This window comes from Lissotriton helveticus, chromosome 2_1 (assembly GCF_964261635.1).
Source record: "Lissotriton helveticus chromosome 2_1, aLisHel1.1, whole genome shotgun sequence".
NCBI classification, from domain to species: Eukaryota; Metazoa; Chordata; class Amphibia; order Caudata; family Salamandridae; genus Lissotriton; species Lissotriton helveticus.
Genome location: NC_136059.1, coordinates 768,294,545 through 768,317,724, shown reverse-complemented (window position 1 = coordinate 768,317,724; position 23,180 = coordinate 768,294,545). Strand labels below are relative to the sequence as shown.

The following is a 23,180-nucleotide window of genomic DNA, read 5'->3' as shown; positions in this document are numbered from 1 at the left end:
TCTGCGGTATGAACTGAGACGTGGTTTTAAATGTTGTGGATGGAGCTTCTTGTTCGACACCCACTTACCTGTTCTTTGCGTTAAGGTCTCACTTTCATCTCTTCTTTTCCCTTCCTCCGAGCGTAGATCCTCTAAAATCTCTAATGTGGAAAGGTCGTCTGTTGTTAAAATGTCTGTCTTTAGTTTTCAATTGCCTGCTTTCTTTAATGGAAGGTTTTAGTTTAAAAATGTTATGCAATTTCAATTTCCGCACAAATTTAAACAGGTTGATTCTTGTTTGGGTGAATTCCATTCTATCATTGGGACAAAAGGTTAAGCCCAATTTCAATGTTGACTCTTCAATGGGTGTTAGTATTCTTTTTTTTTATATAATTCTTTTTATTAAAACAAGGCACCAATAAAAGACAGTACAGAAAATTCGCATCACATTTAGCAGTATATTGGTAGAGGGGGTGAAGAACAAAAGTACATATACATCAAAGAGTTTCATGCGGATGAGGGAACATCAATAACAGAATCTCTAGGTGGTACACAAATCCCTCCTCTGTGCTCATTCCAGGCCCCAGATTAAAGGCCATTTCCGGGGACGCCCCCTCGCCACATACACTGTTTTTTCCAGAAACATGCTCCAGTCCATGTCCCCTTCCCATTCTAGGTGTTAGTATTCTTGATGTTAGGTTTACAATAGTTAGATTGTCACCAACTGTTACCATCTCCCTCCTCTTTTGCTCCGTGTTACCCTTGTCGTGACATTCCCTCTTCCTCTTCCCCTTCCAGCCCCCTCTCCTTGTTGTCCTGTGGCTTACGGCGGCTTGCTTTTCCCTCCTCTCAGCTATGTTTGTCGGATTAAGTTGAATTCCACGTGAAAAGGGGTTTTTGGGTTCTCACTAGAGGTAGTGGGTGTTTCATCTCCTGATTGCTCATTTTCGGTAACTTCAGATTCTGATGTTTCCACTCTTGGTGGTGGTGGGATGGATTTTTTCTTATTCATTTCTTTTCGCGGGCCATCAATTTTTTTTGCAAAAGTTAATATTCTGCCCTGAGAATAATCTCTTTCGTCCCTTTCGAATTTCTCCTGTTTTCTTTGCCTGATTTTCAGTTCATATTTCTGCAAACGTTTTTTCATTGCCTCTCAATTCGTCTTGTTTGTTTTTGTCAGCATCCTTCATAATCTTTTCTTCCAGTGTTTTTATTTCTGTCAACGCTTTTTCTCGGTCACTCCACGCAAATCTAATTAGTAGATCCAACATTCCTATACTTGACAGGGCTGTGTGTTCTGCACATAATTCTAGTAGCAAAGGAACTGGGTTTTCATTCGCCGGAACCGTATATATCCTGAAGCCCCTAGGCACTCTATCTACCTCCAAATAATTTAGGAGGGAAGTGGCCTCCCACCACTTCCTTGTTTCTCTTTCATAGAGACGTTCCCCCCTCCTTGCTCCAGTCTCTAGTTGCCATGTTATAAACATGCCCATGGCTGCCTCTTTACGGCCCATTCACAAAACACTTCATTATTCATGCTGTGATAGAGTTGATCTCTTTCAAAACAATTCTTCCCTCGTCCAGTCACTCGTGTAAACACAGTGATTACACCTACACACGCTTCTGCTTACCCGATCCTGAAGCCTCACTGATCCCGGGTTGCCGATCTGCATGCGGTCTTTGGCGCCTTTTCCTCCACTGTGTAGATCGAGAATGGTGCCTCCGTGATTTATGCTCGCTCAGTTTTCCACCAATACTGGATCACTCCTCGACGGGTGCCCTCCGTAGTGATGCTTCACGCAATATCGACGCTCCTTACTCTCTCCTTTGCACAAAAGATTTAAAGCACTCACGGGAAGGATTTTCCATGTTGTTTTATTCACAACAGCAGACAAACGCGTTTCGGTATGCCTTCTTCAGTGTCTACTATCGACACTGCGAGAGGCCATTTTGAAATTTGTTGCACCCCAGGGACCCTCAGTATTCAAGGGGAGTTAATCCCCCAACTTAAAACCCACCACGGGGCGCGTTTGCACAGTGGCTAAGGGAGGGGGCGGGCCTGAGTTCACATGTGTGCAAACACGCCCTGTGGCGCGGTTTAAGTTGGGGAATTAATTCCTTGTCAATACTGAGAGTCCCTGGGGGCCAACTAGCCAATCAGGTAACTCTAGTAAGCGCCACGGAGCTGCGTTGCAGAGTGTTGTAAAAAGGGCCGTGGCCTCTGACCACCTCTATGCAACGCAGCCCCCTGGTGCATACCAGAGGTACCTGGTTGGCTAGTTGGCCCCCAGGGGACCTCAAGATTTAAGGGCACTTAATCCTGCAACTTAAAACGTGCCACAGGGTGTGTTTGCACACATATTACCTCAGGCCCCGCCCCCTTCCTTAACCATTGTACAAATATTCCTCTAAAATCAGCCGAACTACGAACTCAGATTTACTCACCTGTTATCAGGAGAGAACCCAGTGCTGCTTCTTTGAGCCCAGTCCTGATCCTGAAAAGTAATTCTAACCGTACTTACCAGTAACTTGTATTTCCTTCCGTAGTAATCCATTGTGTGGTTTTCACCATAAAACTTTCAAAGTGTCTATTTTCACAAACTAAAAATATTCCTTAAAAATTGCCTGTATGACTTAAACGCATTTTTTCGACTGTTTACAGGAGATGCACCAGTGCTGGAACCAGGATCCACTACTGAGTAAGAAAAAGTAACTTTAACCCTACTTACCTGATAAGTGAATTTCCTCCCATAGAATAACATTGGTGATTCTATGTGAAAAAGTTTTTAAGTGTTATCTTTTAAAATACAATAAAATTCCTTAAAAATCACTACAGTAGCCAAAACGCTTTTACTCAACTGTTTACAGGTGATGTCTCAGAACTGGATTTAGGATCCAGTCCTGTGGTTAGAAAAGTAATCCAAAAAGTAATTAATTGCATTTAACTAGAAATTCACATTGAACTCAATGTTGCACTGTGTTTGAAATGGAGTTGCCCATTTTAACAACGGTAACTACTGTACTTAAAAGTCTATTGCCTATTTGCAAAGTGTTTAAACAAAAGTAATTCATTCTGAGAAAGTATTTTTTGTAATGTATAATGTAATTTAAAAAATAAAATATCTAAAAATAAACTGTTTAAAAAAATGTAGACAATCAGCATAACAAAATAAAAATAACAATAAATACATTTAAAAATTGTCAATTACAAAACCTTTGAAATTCACTGAAAAAAACATAGGTTTCAGACATGTTATAGTTAGGAATTAGCATTTAAAAAACCTTAGAAATTCACTGAAAAAACCATAGGTTTTAGGGGTGTTAAAGTTAGCTGGACATTTCACTTGTATAAAACCATTGAAATTCCCCCGTTATAGTTAGTTGTATTAACTATAACTCACGTGCCTGTAATCCACTGCTGATGATGTTACATATTACATCATTCATGACATGATCAGTGACATCACTGATAACATCTCAACATATATATTTGAATGTTAATCATTTGACAACTGGGAAAGCCTTTCTGTTAGAGAGCATTGCACAAATAAAACTCCAAGCCTTATTCAGAAAAGTCTTTGATGTGCTTCATTTTTTAAAGTGAAATCCCTTTCCAGGTGGTGTTGTGTTGTGTCTATTGCTTCGTCGTGATTGGGCCTTCATGTGGGAAAGTGGTATTCTATATTATCTGGGAGTGCAAATCAAGACACGGGGTGAGTGTCAGCACTCTAACCATCATCTCCTTGTGCTTGCCTTGGAATAGGTAGAACCACGGTTCAAGGCCTCAAATTAAATGGAATTTAACAATCTTTCTGATGGTCAAGTCGGGTTTTAAATTTCGATTTTGAAACTGCTACTTTAAAAAAAACTTGGTGTTTTCTAACCTAAAGTCTCTAGAAGGCTCTTTCAGAGGTACTGCCTAATTGTCACCTGGCAGCCTGCTCGGAGTTGTGAATGGCTCCCTGGAATAGGAACAAAAAGGCCTTAGCTGGGAAGAGGTGAAAACTACATCTGACAGGAAAGCTGGCAAATGTGGCCACAAACTGCACAAGCTTCAAAGAGGCATCCCCTGTTACCGGCATCATTAACTCAGAGCTAGGTCTGCCACTGCCATAGTCCATGTAGCCAGAGTGGCACCAATTCCAGTGGGTGGGGAACCTGTTCCAGAAATGGTTTGCAGGGGAAGTTCCTCATTTCCCTAGACACACCTCTGGGGTGTGCCCGGAGCTCTGACCAGGGAAGGAAAGATTCTGCCATGTTGGATTTTGGCAACGGATGGCAAGGTAGGATTGTTTGAAGCCAAAAACCCAGGAAGTGATGTTAAAAAGGGCAGGGTTATGCCTGACAGAATGCACATGGTGGGTCTGGTGTCTGATGCAAGCTGCATGTGTTGTGCTGCGCCTAGTGCAGACTTCTGCATTTAGCCTGGGACAGCCCTGGGTGCGACCCTTTTGGGAGATGGTTTTCGATCATATCGCAAAGACCACGGACCATGCCCCCGAGGACTCCCTGTGATTCATACTCCTTGGTTATGTTAAGGAGGTCCCACAGGCCATCACGCAAGCTGACTATGCTCTTGCTATTGCTGGCCAAGTGTTGGGTGGCAATTCACTAGGAGAGGCGGGCAGTGCCCCGTAGGGCGGGTGGCTTTAGGATGCTGCCTACTGTCAAGAGCAGCTGAATGCATACTAGGAAATTATTTATAAACAGAACCAATGGCAGCAAGGGAACTGTTTACAGCCACGCTTGCTCCTAAATCACTATATGTACTCACATTTAAATTAGAAGTAAACCGTGCCCACCTCTGTAGGTCCACTGCCACAAGACCTAAACAAAATTGGAATGACTAGCAAAGAGAGGCACACATTGAACAGCATATAATATACAAACAAATGACGACAATAGTTTTTTGGAGACTTGAATGTGTTAAAATCTTCTTTATTCTTGTTTCTTTAAACACACAGCCATTGAAGAAATATTTTAGGTTTCACCTTACATGAAACAGATTACAAGTTGCATAGGAATGACCCATTTCAATTTAAACAATGGAAACTAGCAGAGCAGGGTGCTAAATGACCAGCTCTACTGGCAGTCCCTATATACACAAAACGAAAAAATATCAATCCATAGTGTTGTCACCACAAGCAGAAGAGAGGTGTATGGCTGTGTGTGTGTGTGTGTGCGTGTGTGTGCGTGTGTGTGTGTGTGTGTGTGTTGTGCGTGGCTATGTGTGTGTGGCTATGTGTGTGTGGCTATGTGTGTGGTTGTGTGTGTGTGTCTGTGTGTCTGTGTGTGGCTCTGTGTGTGTGTGTGTGTGTGTGTGGCTCTGAGTGTGTGGCTCTGTGAGTGTGTGGCTATGTGAGTGTGTGGCTATGTGAGTGTGTGGCTATGTGAGTGTGTGGCTATGTGTGTGTGTGGCTATGTGTGTGTGTGGCTATGTGTGTGTGTGGCTATGTGTGTGTGTGGCTATGTGTGTGTGGGGCTCTGTGTGTGTGGGGCTCTGTGTGTGTCGGGCTCTGTGTGTGTGGGGCTCTGTGTGTGTGGGGGGCTCTTGTGTGTGTGGGGGGCTCTTGTGTGTGTGGGGGGCTCTTGTGTGGGGGGGGGCTCTTGTGTGTGGGGGGGGCTCTTGTGTGTGGGGGGGGCTCTTGTGTGTGGGGGGCTCTTGTGTGTGTGGGGGGCTCTTGTGTGTGTGGGGGGCTCTTGTGTGTGTGGGGGCTCTTGTGTGTGTGGGGGGGCTCGTGTGTGTGGGGGGGGCTCGTGTGTGTGGGGGGGGGCTCTTGTGTGAGTGTGGCTCTGTGTGCGGCTGTGTGCGGCTGTGTGTGCGTGTGTGCGTGCGTGTGCGTGTGTGCGTGTGTGTGTGTGTGTGTGTGTGTGTGTGTGTGTCTCTCTGTGTGTGTATGGGTGCAAATGCAGTAGGTCTCGCATTTGCGACAGATTAAGCTATTGGCATTGTAAATGACAATGCCATTTATTTATCTGTTTTCAAAACCAACGCATAAATAAAAATGTTGTCATTTACAATGCCAATAGGTCTAACTTTTGCAAAGGCGAGACCGTTGCATTGTACATGCTTGTTTTAAATGCAGCTTATTTTCTCCTGTAGATTTGGGTTTACTTTTCTTATTGTGATTGCAAAGTTAGAGGATTTTGTAAACCGACCTATCCGACAATCGTTAAAACAAAAGGCTATAGAATGTCAGTCTTTTTCTTTCCAAAACACTACATTTAAATAGCTTGTAAATGTCCGGTAGAAGAATTTCAACATATATAATCAATTAGGAAAGTTTTTTTTAATTCCTAAGTGTGTAGCACAGCTAAGCACCGATGTAGAGAGACGCAACTTGTGGGGCTCCTGCCCGGCGATCTTCCAGCCACCGTAATTAATCACCCACGTAAAAACTGCGTGTATTGGGGAAAATCCCTGTGTCCATAAAGGGGGAGAGTTCAACCCAAAAGCAATAAGGGTTAGAACAGCGCGAGCAGCTGAACCAGCAGATGCGTATACATGATGGTGGCAGACCCTGAGTCGGGATGAAACTAATTGCGACACAGTGATAGAAAGGGTGCGGCTGCGGTTCTGGAGCCCAGGGTGAGAGCGGCTCGATCCACGGTGAGCCAAAGGGAATAAATTCATGGGCTGAGAACCCCTGGGGGGCACGAGTGTGTGGTTAGAGAGGCGGAGCGTGCCCAACCAGGGAGAGGCCCAAGGAGAGCGCCGGAGTCAAAGGGCTCCAAGGAGACACAAGAGAGCCCGCCGCGAGCTGGTAAGAGGCTGGAATGTTTGCCATGAGAGGCAGCTGCTCGGTGTGTGCCCTGTGTGTCCGGGCAGTCGTTTGGTGGCTAACTGCAACAGGCCCAATACAGGAGTGAGAGAGAAGGAAGGCCCGGCACGTACTAGAGTAATTCCCACACAGCAACACGTCTCCTGCTGACAAACACTCGGAGGACATAAGAAGGCACGAGGAGAGAGTATTGTTATCCTGGGCCCATGGTTGTGGCCGACATTGAGGGTTCTGACTGAGTGTGTGGACGAATACTGGGAGGGCCTGAACCGCTGTGGTGCAACTTCTGTACCTATAGTGGTGAGGCCTGCAGAGAGAACAATCCGGTTAAGAGGTTTGGCTGTGGTGAGGCCTGCAGAGAGAACAATCCGGTTAAGAGACTTTTCTGCCTGCGACTTCAAAGGAGTGAATGTGACCTAAGTGCCAAGAGGGTAGTACAGTTGGTGGTGATACGGGACCCCTCAGGTAGCAAGAATAGCGGAGGGACCGGGTTGCGCTGGAGTAACCTCTGCACAGTGCTACCCCTACTATTGGAAAACAAATCAGAGGAAGTAGGAGGGCACGATGAGGGGGACCCGGCCCATGAACCCATAGAAGTGTGCAGATGAGAGACAATCAGAGTAGGGAGGTGATTGCATATTACCAGGAGCGCCGTGGACCGGCTCCAGACACACAGCTAACTAAGAGGAGTAAGGGGTGACCTATGCAAATTCTGCAGCAAGGCCTGAAGTCTGAGAATGAACACTATTTCCCTACCTAAATACAATAGCCTTGCCCAGTAGCCACCATCAGAAGTACAAGACGAAAGGTTTTGCGGATACCAAACAACTTTCCCTCACATTTGCAAGTCCCACACTGATACCCATTAAAAGTCTAGCTAGAAAATACCCATACGAGAAGAGTTCAGGGGAGCCATGTACATCCAGGGCAAGCTATAGACATTAACAAACACTTTCAGAACCTATGGGGTGACAGTACCCCCCAAGAACCTGTCAGCTGACTGAGAGCCACTCCGGCACACTGATTGCTCTCAACCATGGGGAATATACACAGAAAACATGCACGGAGCGTAACTGACTAGGGCTCAAACAGATGAGGACGAAGAGGCAGGGCTACCAATAGGGGAGACCTCCAGGGGTCGTCCCACACTGTCCAATATAATGCAGGCCATCACTGCGTCCCGGGAGGATCTATAAACAAAAATCAATGCAATTGGCACAGGTCTTAACCTACTTAAAGATGATAACCGTCGCCTAGCTGAAATAGTAACCTCCATCGAGGGCACGCTGACTGAGATCTCCCTGGGAATGTCGGCTCTACAGCAGTCATTAGCCTCCATTGAAAGCCAAGTCTGGACTTTAGAGTTACGAGCAGAAGACAGTGAAAATAGATCTCGAAGGAATAATATCAGAGTGGTTGGAATTCCAGAACACGGAGAAGGCAATGATATGGTGACCTATTTGGAGGACTGGTTGCGCAATGAAGTGGCAGGGACTCTCTTCATTCTATGCCTTGGAAAGAGCGCATAGGGTCCCAGGCCGACCACTTAAACTGCCCCCCCCCCTCCCACCCCCAAGACCAATAGTAGCCAGGCTCCTACATTTCAGAGACCGGGTTCATACACTGGCACAGGCATCGAGGCGATCTTCCGATTGAGAACGGCAAAATCATGCTATTTCCGGACTTTACACGGGAAGTGCAGAAACAGCAAGCAAGCTTCTTGGTGATCAAGAAACGTCTTCGCCAACTAAATGTTACTCATGCAATGAGTCATTCCCGGCTCGACTGTGGGTGATCATGGCTGCCGGAACACAATTTTTCCAAACTCCAGAAGATGCCTGGGTCTGGATTGAATCCAGCACTGAACCCCCCCCCCCCCCCCCCCCCCCCGGAGGAATGCATCAGGCACAGTTGCCCGGAACAAGAAAGCAGCTTCAAGTGGCAGGAACACTCCTACGCAGGTAGAAGTCTGAGACGAGTGACAAAATATTCCGAGCAGTGTCAGAGATCAGTAACGCTAGCACGAGTCCTTGGTCCCCACTAAGTGATCAGGAAGGTCAGAATTCAGGCAAAGACTGAATTCCACCTCCACAGAGTACTCTGACCCCGAGTTGCCCAAAATTACCCCGAGAATGGTGGATAAAAATATATGACAGAGAAGGGAGAGAGTCGATGGTCGGACAGATAAACGATCTAACTCAATATGGCTGATGCACGCACAGTTTACTCTGCCTCTGCTCATGTCACACTAGTCGGGGAAGTATATATATGATCACTGTGGGATGGAGGGGAACCGGGTAGAGCTGCTCCTTACGAATACTAGGCGTGCTTCTGCAACCCTCTCTCTTTGGTTTCGTTCTGTAGTTTTGCAAGTACTCTTGCGAGTGATACTAGTTGGCATCGAGTTTGGATGGGGGTTGGTTTCCTACCTGTCCTGGGGAGTGGCAGTTGGGGATTATTTTGTTTGTTGAATTATGGCTCAGGATCTGGGCGTACCTGGCAGACATGAGTTCATCCAAGCAAACTACCCGAGATAATGGATACCTGGATGAGATGGGGTTCTGAGACTAGGAGACGGAATGCTTCACCAACCAAATGGGACCCACCATAGAATATAGATGCCTCTCGTGAATGTTAGAGGGATGAATTCTATGACCAAACTCCACAAGGTGTATTCTTATTTAGCTAGGAGGGGGTGCACTTCACACTATTGCATGAAACACACATCAATGCAAAAAGAGGGAGCTGTGTTACAGCGTAGATGGAGGGACCAGGCCTATCACACACACTTTTCTGTCTTTACCAGAGGGGTGCTAGTCTGGACCAAAGCGGGGGTCCCTTTCTGATATACCAACCATATAGTAGACCCGGAAGGAAGATACGTAGTGGTTACTGGTAGGTTAGACGGTAGAGACGTGACTATCGGGAATATATATCTGGCGAATGTAGACCAAACCCTTTTTATCAGCCATCTCTGGGTCTTTAGCGCCCTACCTAGTGGGGGCAGAGATGCTGGGGGAGATTTTAATTGTGTGGCGAATACAACACTAGAGAGGTCTTATCCCCCCACCCCTGCGAGATTCCCCCATTATCAGAACAGCAGAGGCGTTCCGGAATTGGCAGCAAAGCTGGGGATTGACCGATTCATGGAGATTACACCACCCAGGAGAAAGAGACTACTCTTTTTTCTCACACATGCATGATTTACACGTCAGATTAGACGCTATTCTTCCTACACCTGACATTCATGATCGTACCCTCACCAGTGAATACTTAGCTAGGAATACCTCCAACCACAACCTCCTCTTACTGGGATTTTGTTGGACACAAATCAGACCTGCAATTCCCACCTGGCGCCTAAAACCGGAATCACTGGAGGATTTAGTGTTTCAGACAGAGATACGAACTGCCATAGAGAAAATGTTTTGCAGAGAATGACGAGAAGGCATCGAGCCCCTTGGTAGAATGGGATGCATTTAAAGCAATGGTAAGGGGTAGGTGTATCTCTGAGGCAGTAGGGTCACTCCTAAGGGAAACTCTAGTGGTGGAACAAAAACTAAGGGCGATCGAGATGGATAGGCCTGAGTGTTGTGACCTATAAGAATTATTATTAGAGGCCAAAGAAAAGGTCACAGAACATGTAGAAAGATGGCGCTGTTCTGACTTTAGAAATTACATGATCAGTGCGAATGTGGAACAAGACCGTTCTAGAGCTCTGCTGGCGTGGCTAGCGAACCCTGCAAAGAGAGGATCGGTAATACTAGAGTTAAAAGAGGAGTGCGGAACAGCACATGTCCGACAACTAGATATCAATAGAGCCTCCCATGACTACTGTGCCGAACTAAAGCCAGAGCAGGCAGTCAGATGGCGAGGAGGCAGTAAATTCCTTCGTAGAGCCAGCAAGACTACCTGCTTGGACTACAGAAGAGGCAGAATCTTTAGGCAGGGACATAGAACATCAAGGAAGTTAAGGATACAATTAAGGATATGGCAAGAAATAAAACTCCTGGCATCAATGGCCTACCAGCTGAATTTTTTGGGACATACATGGATACTTGGGACAAAGCTGGTGACGCTTTATAATTTAGCGGAACAAACTGGGAAGCTACCAATGTCCACGAGGGAAGCCCGGATTATCCGGCTGTTAAGTCCCGGAAAATCGGCCACTGATCAAACGGCCTACCGATCCCTATCGATGCTCAATTTGGATTAAAGGGTCCTGAGCAAAGTATTGGCCTCACGACTTCTTCCGCACATGATGACCCTCATTTACCAATATCAAGCCAGGTTCATACTGGGTCATAATACAGCCCTTAATATCAGGAGGCTGCTGCGGATATCGAATGCTGACTCCTGCTGCAAAGGGGAGGCAGCCATATTCGCCGTAGACATAGAAAAAGCTTTTGACAGCTTAGAATGGCCATTCCTATTCAAGGTGATGAGGTGGTTTGGGCTGGGGTCAGGGTTCGTGAGTTGGACGACTATTATAAACAGAATCACAGGCCAGAGTGCGAATGGGAGGTATGTTCTCCAACAGTTACAAAGTGGGCAGGGAAACTAGACAGGACTCCCCTCTGTCTCCCCTCGTATTGGCTCTAGCTATGGAGCCTCTAGCTGCTCGTGCCCGAACAGGGATCCCATATCAAGGGCTAGAAATAATGGGTAGGCAGCACCATATAGCACTATATGCCGATGACCTCCTGTTGTTCCTTCGAATGGTGAGGGAAGGACCTTGACAGAGCCAGGGAACTACTGGAGCAACTTGGACGGGTGTCGGGCGTAGTGGTGAACTGGAAAAAGTCAAGCTTGTTCCCCACTCAAGTAGCTAGGGAAAGGCCGGCAATAGCGGAGGAGGTGAGGTGGGAGCCAAGATGTCTCCCATACCTCGGGACTAAAATATACCATGACCCGGGGATATACTGGAAGGGAACATAGGATATTTGGGGTACGAAAGGAAATATGGAATGTTGGGCGTGCCTCCCCCTGTCCGTAATAGGCAGAACTGCTTTGTTGAAAATGGTGACGTTGTAGAGGTTTATACTACTTTGTAGTGCTCCCTGTGAGGATACCAGTGAAGATATTCCAAACACTGAATTCATTGATACACCCTCCAGAGGCCCAAGGCACTGGGGGGCCTAGCACTCCCGGATTTTGAGAGCTACTATCTAGCAGCACAATTGCAATGGTTGACGCAGTGGATGGCTGGGTAGCTGCATGGGGCCGCTGATTTGGATCAGGAGGTGCCAGGCCTGGACCTGCTGTCATGTGTGGTTCTGCGGTTGCCTACGTATGGACCAACGGGAGGAGCTGAAATGTGCGTACTCTGCATATGTTGGGTAAGGAGCCTACAATACAGGCTTAAAATACGACACCCATACGCCCCAGAAATTATATTGGGAATCCTTATGGTCCAGCTGCATGGAGGCAATTGGCATGGCCTAAGGGAATGGGTTGTGGCCGTAGCGTCCACGGTAGGAGCGCTTTATGAAGACGGGGTGCTCTTACCTGTCGAAGAATTCTGTGGGAGGTTTGATATACCAGGGGGACACTTACTACACAGAGCCCTCACTGCAGCAATACATAAACACTGGGGGTAGGGACTCTGAGCCTCTATTTTCGAGCGGGTGTCAGTAGGTAGTATCCTCTTCTGGGAAGTACAAAGCGGTCACCTTCCTTTATCGCAGGCTCTGGAATGAGCCATTGCCTACACTTAACTTGTGATTACAATGGGGGGGGGGGGAGTACCTTGAGACCCCCATTGAAGAGAAACATTGGGCAGAGTTCGTGGAACGTGCCCTGAGGGGCACTAGAAACTCCATGTTTCAGCTGATAAGCTTTTACATATCACACAGGGCATACCTCAGGCCTGCACGAAGAAATAGGTGCTACCTGATAGACCCAGCAAAATGTCCGCGCTGTGATGAAATGGGAACTGACTTTTTACATATGTTCTGCTCCTGACCAGAGTTGGGAAACCATTAGATAGCAATAACAGACATATTAACTGAGATAACCAAGAGAGTGGTTCACTGTATGCCGGGGCACTGTCTACTTCACTGGTTCCCACACACCTCTAAGACCAAAGTAACTAGCAAGTTTCAGGACTTGGCACTACTCGAGCGATGAATTGCCAGGCAATAGAAATCCACAAAAGGGCCCTCGGTGGAAGGATGGAAGGAAGAGTTACTGAGGTGGGAGGACTATGAAGGAGTTCCACCACTGAGAGAGGCCAGAAGGGGCAGCAGTTCCTCAGAGACAGCCAGGGCATGGAAGGCACTAGGGACAGCTCTGAAGCACCAGAAGGCACCCCGCCACCCCCACGGGACGATAGACAGCGCTTAAAAGTCCCACATACGCAAATGTGGATTGGATCACACTCAACTAATTACCCACATAACTAGTCCCCAAAGAAAGAGTATAAAGCAAAATACCCGCAATTAACAAACTTGTCTAAATGCGAGGCATCAGCACGTCTCATGGAAACAGTGTAAGTTATATTGACTCACTAAATTCGGCCACGGTACGCCGAGAGGGAGGTGGGAGGGCGGGGAAGGGATAAGTTGGGGAATTCTAATTCGTGATGCAAGGTACAAGTCGGATATAACCTGATGAGACCAAGAACCGTGGACCCTATGTGTACAACAATGAAACGACTAAGAATGTACCCTCTGAAGTAGACTAATGCTTTTACCCTGCCTGTCATGCAAAGGTAGATCTGCTGCATGGCAGACCTGCTGAGTTATGGACATTGATTCAATGCACATGTGCACCCGGCGTGTCCTGTTTGCATTGCATATTCAATAAAAATGTTGTTTAAAAAGGAAAAAATGATGTGCAAATGAGTACTATTTTGAAAAAACAAATTTACAACATTGTCCTTTGTTTCAGTAAAGCTGCATGTCAGTGGGAAGTTTTGTGGCCATTTCGATGGAAAATTTGCTAACTGTAAATGGCAGCGCGCTACTTGCTTCAGAAATATATTCATCAAAGGTGAGAGTTTGTAAACATGAACTGAGAAAAGATTCATGCCCACATCCTGATGACAGTGCTGTGAAAGAATTAAGAAGCAAGTCAGGGTCATGTGTTACTTATATGCGGGTTACAATCGTATTATAACTGGAGCAAATATTTAGTCTATTAAATCAAAGAAAAGAGTTTTATGTGCAGCAGACATGCTGCGCTCGTACATTTGAAGGTAGTTCCAAATGTGATAATGAAGAAAAACGCGGCTCAGTCAAATAATATTTGCCCATGATCCCATCATTTGAGACCAGTAAATGGGTGAGGAACATTACAGATAGGTAAAGTAGATTAGTCAAGTCACCAGACTTGCAGGTCTGGTAAAATGTTATGATTTTTTCAGGCCTACAAGAACTTGGAGATGAACGCTCCAGTCCTCTAGTGGGACCATCTACCTAAAAAATGCTGGGTCTGATGTCCATGGCTTTTCCCATACAGCCAGCACTAGCTCGAGCATGGCGTTGCTGAAGGGCAGAATAGCACAACATTCAGCAGTATGATTTATGTGCACCAGATATTGGATTCGAGTTAAGCAGTAGCAATAGTTCAAGCCAATCCGAGCACCACTATTGTTTTACACACAATGGCTAGAAATGATTTTAAAAAAGCACTCTCTGAGGTACGTTTAAGGCAGAACCAAACGCAGCTTTGAGAATAGCGCCCAAGACTATATGGAAAGAAACATAGAATACAGAGGAACTGGATCTTGGATAGAGGTGGCTTTCATAAGATAGAGCTGAAGACTGTGAAGGTACAGAGACGGGCTCCCAGAGTACCTTTGGATGCACAAAGTCAAAGGAATAACACATCAAAGGATAGTGATCAAGTCCAAGGCAGCACATGCACTTGATGTGAGGGCAGTAGCATCTGGAAGTGACAACTCTGACAAGCGTTAAACCCAGACACCTTAGGTTGTGACACTTAACCTGGTCTGCTGAACAAGCAATGTTGGAAATGTGAAAAACACAGAATTGAAGGAGTGTTCTAGAGCCACATCATTTAAGATGCAGATAAACAGGAACTGATGGCAGCATACCAGGCTGCTCCATACACAGACGGGTGAAGTCGCCTTTGGCGTAGGTGGAGCCATGACTGAAGTTGTGTGGCTCCACCTGGTGGTGATGGTGAGTTACTACTAGAGAAATGGTTTTCAAATCCAATCTTGAACCAGGGGATAGTCATAAGGTGTGGAATATGCAAAAATAAGTATCCAACAGAAAGTGTTTTACTTACATTGATTATTACGTTTTTAAGTTCTTATTTTTGTAAGACTTAAAAGTGAAACTAATAACCTAATGAATAGCAACGCCTAAATAGGAAGACTACCTCTTAAAGATATTCTGCAAATACATTTTCCAAATAAAAGTCACTTTAACAAAAATAAGACAGCTACAAATGGGGATAAAGGTGAAAGGGATGCCGATGAAACCCCAGAAAGTAAACAAATCTAATTATCACACTAGTCCCCCCTCTACGAGGAATACAGCCCTTAAAAACTCCGCTTATCTTACAACTCAAGTTTTCACTCGTTTTACTTTTAATAACATAGGGAATCATACACATATTATTCCAACGACAAGCATGCCATCTCGATGCTTACACGACCCACTGACTTTCAAACCACTGACACAGGCGGTGTGTTAATTTACTTTAACGCAGTAACCAATTGGCGGTGACATTTCTATGAGTCACCCTTATTCTGATTCTGCACAGTTAATTACTGGCGTCCTGCTATGCCCCTTACTCTAGGAGACTGAGAAAACAAACCAGGGCTTACATTTCAGCTGTTAAATTACTTTAAGCTCCGTGAAATGGACTGACATTTATAAGAGAACAACACCAACATATATCAAACAGGACTCCGTCTGTCCATTTATTTTCTTTCCCTGCTGTCTGTCACACAATGCCACCGAACCTGTTCTAATTCACTGATGTGCAGAGATAATGGGCGAGTATGGCAGGCCCACAAAAGGGACCCTATTAACAAACTAGAGCAGAAATCACAAAGATGCAGCAACAGGGGGCTTTATTCACCACGTCGTTCCAAACAAGGACCACAATAGTACGGGTTAAAATAACTTATTAATCACGCACGAAGCAGAGCTTAAGAAATGCCTCAATGCCTTCACCACTCACGCTTTAGAGTGCTCATGGGCATTACCTCTGCACTTCCTAACAGCAGGGATCTGCTCCAACATGGGCAATGCATTGCATTTCTTGTGGCACCAATGTTCATTTTATAGCAACATATTGAGATTGATTTTAGAAGAGTAGTATCACAGTCCAAACACATCGCTCTCAATCACCCTTTGTAAGTACAGACTCTAAGTTACATTCCTGAGGCACTGGGTTTTGACTAAGCCTTCGGTCACTTGTGTTTACCGGATGTCGTAGTCTAGACTGTCCTTTTTTTTATCATTCTTGATTTTCATGTAGGTGTCATACTGCATGCACAATAAAGATATTTCGAGCAGTCATATTACTTGCAAAGTAGAATGAGTAAGACTGTAAAGTAAATTTGCATAATACCCCTTTGAACTAGGTTTCAAGGCTCGGCTGTGATGAGACTCTCTCTATTGCCTAGTATGTGGAGAAACTCTTGGCCGTGGGACCGACACCCTTAAATTCATGAAATTATCCGGAATTTTCGGCTCCCGAGGGTTGTCCATGTTATTCATTGATGATCGTTTTCGATATCTTTTGTAAATTTCTATCTAGAGGTTTGCCTATTTTTGGCACTTCTGTATCCTGCCAGGTCCCCTGTTAGAATACATTTGGTACAACAGGTGAAGAAATTCTCTACATTTAGAAAGACCGTCAAGAAAATCTATCAAGTTGTCGCTTTCGCTCCTGAAGCTAATTTGTCCTGATGATGACCCTTAAAGGAATTTTGGGTTGAAACGCAGTTGACGCATTGTACATTGCATAAATCAGAGATCACATTATTTTTTTACTATGTATTGTGTATATTGTGATTTGTCTATTAGTCTCTGCCACAGTTTTTTGACTTAATATCTTTATGTCTTTTTAATGTAGTTATTGTGAGTGTAATTGTTTGAGCACCCTTTTTGATTTCACTTCATTAAATGCATCTGAGTATTTATTTATGTATTGTTTTTTGTGACATTGTGGCACTCGTAGGTTTTTTCTTTTTTCTTTCTTTATCTTGTGGGTGGGTTTACTTCCCTTTTTTAGTTTAGTTTGATAATATTGCTCAAGACCATTTTTAGAGTATATTGGCTGTTATCCCTGGTTCTTGTTCTTGGGTCGCCATTGTGGCTAACTACTTAGTATGGAATAGGTCAACGGTTTCCAATAATGAAACCCTTCTATATTGGTCCAACTCTTATGTGCAGGCCGGGGCTTTCTATGTTTCTTCAATTAACATTCATCGATCCCCTTGTGCCTTAGTACAAGCACTAGGAACCATGCCGGTGTATCCCGTTCATAACATCATGGTAAGTATGTGGTGCAATTATTCACCTCATCATGCACTATTCTAGGCGAGTGCTTCTGGGAGTTCATTCTGTCTGGCACCAATCTTTAGCAGCCAAGCTAAGTCCCAGCTCAAGTTCCTAAGGACATCTTAAAGCCCAACAGACCCTATCCTGGCACTATTAGATCAAACGAAGATTAATATATTAAGTCTCCATAAACTGTCAAAGAAATGCCTGAATGTGTACAAAAAACACTCAAAATACACTATAAAGAATTTCTAGCAAAGAGAAATACCTTGAAAAGGGTTACAAAATTAACCATATGTGTTAGAAATGGGGTCTCAAGTTAGCAGTAACTTGCATCCTGTCCAAGTGGGGACCCTTCCTTCTAGTCAGGGAAAGGGAGTTACACACCCAGGTAACTCTTGCTCACCCCCTTGGGAGCTTGGCACAAGCAGTCCCGCTTATCTTAGAGCCAATGTGTAAAGTATTTGTACATAACACACACAGTAACACAGTGAAAACACAACTAATGGACACCAAACCAGTTTAGAAAAATGAAGAATCTTTATAACAAGACCAAAACGACAAACATGCAACATACACAACTCAAAATATGACTTTTAAAAGGTTTCAGCAATTCCGTCCATAGAAAACTATGGATGAGGTAATTTTGCACAAAGTACCTTCAGATACATCAAAATTTACTAGGCAAAACAGTTTCAGTGGAGGGAAGCATCAGAAAATCCAGTGATGCGTTGGTTCCTGTCTCCTTAGGGAGGCAATGCGTTAGTTCTGCTGCATGCAGGAGAAGTGTTGCATCGACTCCAAACTGTAGGGGGAAGCGAGGCATCAAAATTGAAGACTGTTCTGGTGTGCGGGTGATGAGTCGGAAAAACTTGAAGCGCTGGAGGTCAATACGGCAGCGGTCAACAGGCACTGCATCCATTTCTTCAGCTGCGGTCCCACGGTGCATCAATTATTTCATCCTGTCTCTAAGTCAGTGCAATGGTATCAGACTTCGGAGACAGTGCTCTGAACTTGGGATGTGGTGGTTTCTTTGGCCACAGGCAGGCACTGCGTTGATTTCTTCAGCCACACGGCGGCAGTGCGTGGAAAATATTCTTGAACGGCGGACCTGTGTCAGAAAAAAAGGCGCTGGGAGGGCAATGTGTTAGTTTTCAGGTTTCTTGTTGCTTTATGCAGCAGAAACAACCATCAAGGGCCCAGAACTGAAATTGGCACCACAAAAGTCCAGTCCTTTCCCTTGCCCACAGGCAGAAGCAACAACTGCAGGACAACCCAGCAAAGCAACACACAGCAAAGGGGCAGTACACCTCCTACACAGGTCTTCATCTTGCCAGGGTCCTCTTTGTCCAGAAGTGTTCTAAAACTTTTTTTTTATTCAGTACTTAAACCCCCACTTGGCCTTTGAAGTTGGTATACTTCAATAGAAAGTCCTTGTTGTTTAAAAGTTCTAGTCTTGCCTGACCTTGGCTCCAGACAGTATTGTGAGAGGACAGGCGCACCCTTTTCAGCTGTCAGTGACAACTCCTCTCACCACTCTAGCTCACGAAACCCCATTGGGTGGGGCTTACTAAGAGGCGGCCCTCGAAGGGGTCAGGAGCTGGGGCGGGGGGTGTATGGTGTCAAGTACCGCTACTGCTTTTGTTACAAGGTGCTGATATTGCAACACATCTGCAAAGCCCGCCATCAGTAACATAACCCCCCCCCAAAACCAGCCCACACCCTTCCGGCCCACCAGCAAAAAGCCTGGTGCCTGTTAAGGCCAGTCCGGCCCTCTTCCACAGGCAGGCAGAGGCACAGGATAGTTAACCCCAAAAAATTGTGCACTTTCTGAAAGTAAGCAGACACAAGGAGATGAAGGACAGAACGCTGCAACTTTTCAGACACCCACCTCCAGTCACTATTCCATTTGGGTTGAATCCATCATCGTTCTTTAGCTCACTTCGCCACCCCAGTTCAGACCCAGCCATATGCAAATCAGTCTTGACCCTGTTTCATAGGAATAGTTCAGCCCAAACTGCCAAGTCAGGTCTTTCCCGGACCGGAAACAAGCGTCCTGGGACCAGTTTCAGGGTAACACCCCTCATCAGACAGACTAGCTTTAATCCAGTGGCAAAGTGAGCAAAGGACCCACATCTGTGCATACCCTGCCAACTTAGGGAAAACAAAGCAAACACAAGGAGATGATGGACGTAGAGCTGAAACGTTTCTACCCTGATCTTTGTGATTGGGGTTGAAAGTTTGCGTTGTTCAGCATTCAGTCCATCATGTGTTCCTTTTGCACTTTCTAAAAGTGACATTCTCGAACACGCAATTAAAAAAACTTCTTCACAAAAAGATGCATTTTTAAATTCAGAGTTCAGGGAGCCCAAACTCCAAATCTCTATCTCTTCCAAATTGAAAGTTACATTTGTAAGATGTTACAAGGCACTCCAATGATAGCCTATGGGAGAGACAGGCCATCCAATAGTAAAAAACGAAATTGCCAGTATTTCACTATCAGAACAATCAAAACACACCAGCGCATGTTCTACCTTTCACATACACTGTAGCCTGCCCACGTGGCTATCGTGGGCCTACCTTAGAGGTGCCTTACATGTAGTAAGAGGGAAGGTTAGTGCCTGGCAACTGGGTGCACTTGCCAGGTCCACATAGCAGTCTAAAACTACACTCATGACCTATCCTGTAGGTCCACTGATTGCATTTGATTTACAGATCCTGGGCGCACACAGATCACTTTACTAGGGACGTACCAGTAAATCAAATATGCTAATCATGGATAACCAATCAGAATCACAATTTACACAGGGAGCACTTGCACTTTAGCACTGATCAGCAGTGGTAAAATGCCCAGAGTACCTAAACCAGCTAAAACTAAGCCCTGCACACAGGTAGAGGCAAAAAGACAGGGGAAACCGTGCCGAGGATGCCAGGTCAAATATTTATCACTGGCTGGAAAATAGATGAAATTGAAAAAAGGGGGGAGGCAGAGGGAAAGTAGCTAGGTTCGCCCTCAACAGCCAAGTGTACGTACAAAAACAATCCGAAAAAATCAGATCAAGAGAACCTAGCTTACAAAATTGAGACACTTTCAGCATTGGATATGTCTCAAACAAGAATATGTATTGGGTAGGGGGAAAAAAACTTTTTTTCTTTAGTCCCCTCACTCAGCGGAGTTTCCTCACAGTGACATGCTTCATCATAGGGGGCTTCCCAACCCGCTGCGGGTTGAGGCGTGCTGCAACTAACGGTACTGCGTAGGAGCACTTTTTAATTGTCGACTATGTGTGGTGTCGTGTGAAAAGGGGGGTGAGTGGAGTGGTGCGAGTTAAAAATATCCTACTAGTGGGCTGGAAAAAACTTCATTCACGCTCCTAGTGGATAAATTAAAAGTGGGGTGGTTTTTCTAGGTGAGCTGATTCTATTATGAGAAATGGACCCTAGTAAAAAGGTCAACTAGTTTCGAGCTGTACCCCTCAGCTCTTCTTCAGGACGTCACAGGGTCCAGCCCTGTGAGTACCACTCCAAAAATGTGAAATGTATGCCTATTTTTGCATAAAATAATATATACATACGAATTTGCTGCAATTCAAGGACGTATCTGTTGAAAAGAAAACATTAATAGGATTCTCAATGCGTCTCTTTTTGTACTATGACCTAAAAAGGGAGTAGGTATTTAAGTGATTATTTAATCTTGTGATGCTCATCGAGATGAGCGTGATGTCCCTAGAAAAGAATAGTTGTTAAGATTACACCGATTTCACTTGCACCATTAAAATATCTCGTGTTTTCCTGAAATACGGAATTCAAGTGTGATAAAACATAGATATATATATACACATAAGTCACAAGTATAGTGCAGTGCCTATATACAACACAGAACACAGATATCACACAAGGGGAGGTAGAAAACATACGTTGTTCTCAGGTTCTACTGGGCCTCATGGTCAATCGCGGGAAAAGATACGGAGTCCACGTAAACACCTGTATGGTGGAGTAATCGTGGGTTAGTTATGGGTAGATCTTACCAAGTTGCTTCGGGCGTGCCGTGTATGTCAAACGCGGTCGCCACATCAACTCCGTGTGGCAATCTTAAAAGGAGGGTGTAGGAAGGTAGATCCCTGACTATGGTTGCCCCCAACTTTTTGCCTGGTGTTTCGCTGGTTTTCTGACTTAGTTGACCTGAGGCCCTGCTATTCAGGACCTCAGGCCTACTGTTCTCTCTGTAAAATGGATTCCATGTACCCTAGGTACATATCTAATTGGATACTGAGTCACCTTATCAGTCCCTGTACAGTGTACCTTAGGTACCCAGGGCATAGGTGTACCCAGGGCCTACCAGGGGCTGCAGCATGTATTATGCCACCCCTGGCTGGCCATCCAAATCTGACACAACTGGCTGCGCGACAGCTGGGGCAAGGTGGTGTAATCACCCTTTGCTTTAGATATAGTATACCTATATCTAACCCTAAAATGGACACACAGATCTCCTATCAGTCACTCCTATGGCAGGCCTTGACAATCCTGAAGGCAGAGTGCTTGGAATCGTGTGAGATAGTGCTCTGGCATGAGCTGAGCCTGTCTGCGGCTTTCGGGATCCATCCCTTAGCCGTTTCCATGATATCGCATACCATATACTCTTAAGTGCATTATAATCCTCGCGGTTATATGCCAACTCTGGTATCGCTTTATCAAAACATGTCGAGTAAGGTGTCATACGAATTGGAATACTAACCCCTCGCCAATTCTGGCTACGGGGTTGGCATTCCACCCTTCTAGAGGGACACGGCATGTAGGTAACCCCTAACCCCGGTTAAAGTCAGACAGAGCCTTAGCATCCACAAAATGGATGCTGCCACCGAGACACAAGTCTGCCCTCCTGCTGCTGGGAGTCCTCCCAGAGCAGGAGATAAGGACAAAGGGTTTCCTGCCAGGGGCGGTGCCAGCACCGTCCCAGACAGGATTTTGTGTATTGTAGGTAGGCAGGGCTTCAGAGGAAGGTGACTGCACGTGGCACCCCGGTGCTCACTGTGCATAGGCTGGCTTGAACCAGTTCCAGGGACACTCCAGACCCTGTGCTGGGGAAAAGCCCGCCAAGGAAGTGGGTGTAACCACCCCCCTCCCGGTCCCACCCCTAGGGCAGGACTTAGTCGCGTGCCAGCCCCCTTTTCCCAGATAAAGGTAGGAGCAGGCCCCCTTCCAGATCAGATCATCTTTGGAATCAAGATACCACTTTCCACGAAAGGACTTCACGATCTCTTCTTCAAGATTCTCCCTTGTGGCTAAGGAGTAGTCACCCTGCATCCGCAGGCACCATCTAAGAACACTGCGGTCTGCTGCACGTCCTTCCTCCGGAATCCGACTGCCCAGCTCGACGAGACCCGGCTTCCCTGGCACCTCTGACCTCTACCCACCTCTACAGCACAGCTGAGAACCGTGGGTGCGACGAGACCTCGAGGGACCGGCCATCGCCAAGACTGCACGACTTCTGCACAGCAAGCCCACCGAGTAATTTCCTGGTGAGTGCTTTGGGGTCCGAGAAGCCCCCACCCTGAGCAGCTCCAGCACCGAAGAGCAGCCCCCCAGCATCTCCACGATCGGCGTGGGGCCCTTCTGCTTTTTGCTGCTCACCGCGTTGTTTGGCTACTAGCCCGCTGGCTTGTGGCCTTCCGAACGACGCCCGACGACAATACTGCTGCTAGTCTGGTTGCTCCAGACTGGCCCTTGCTTCCCTCCATCGGAGAAGTACCCTGGACCCTCCTGGTCCGGCTAAGACGCCATTTTAGGTCCACCGCGTGGGCCTTGCATTTGCCAAGACTTGTTGCCCAATCCTGGGTCCAGCGACGTCGACAGCAAGAACCTTCGTGGGACAGCTCGCACCTCCATCCTGGTCGCCGACAACGCCTCCTGGTCCGAGAGACTGCAGAGCCCA

At 46.0% G+C, this 23,180-nt stretch overlaps 2 protein-coding genes across 23 annotated transcripts in view; one reads left to right on the top strand and one right to left on the bottom strand.

Annotated features, from left to right (window-relative positions):
* Window positions 1-23,180, bottom strand: part of FER (FER tyrosine kinase) — a 1,039,778-nt gene that overhangs the window by 522,044 nt on the left and 494,554 nt on the right. The window lies entirely within an intron of this gene.
* The window catches only part of LOC144818244 (uncharacterized), a 273,766-nt gene that overhangs the window by 42,269 nt on the left and 208,317 nt on the right, over window positions 1-23,180 (top strand). For 7 of the 22 annotated variants that reach the window (XM_078675486.1, XM_078675489.1, XM_078675472.1 and 4 more), the window contains exons 2-3: window positions 2,645-2,681; window positions 13,653-13,754. The exons of 13 other annotated variants lie outside the window; for them this stretch is intronic. In XM_078675486.1, coding sequence (XP_078531612.1) covers window positions 2,645-2,681; window positions 13,653-13,754 — 139 coding nt within the window. The remainder of the gene's footprint in view (window positions 1-2,644; window positions 2,682-13,652; window positions 13,755-23,180) is intronic. 2 more of the 22 variants (XM_078675473.1, XM_078675471.1) reach the window with 2 other exon arrangements.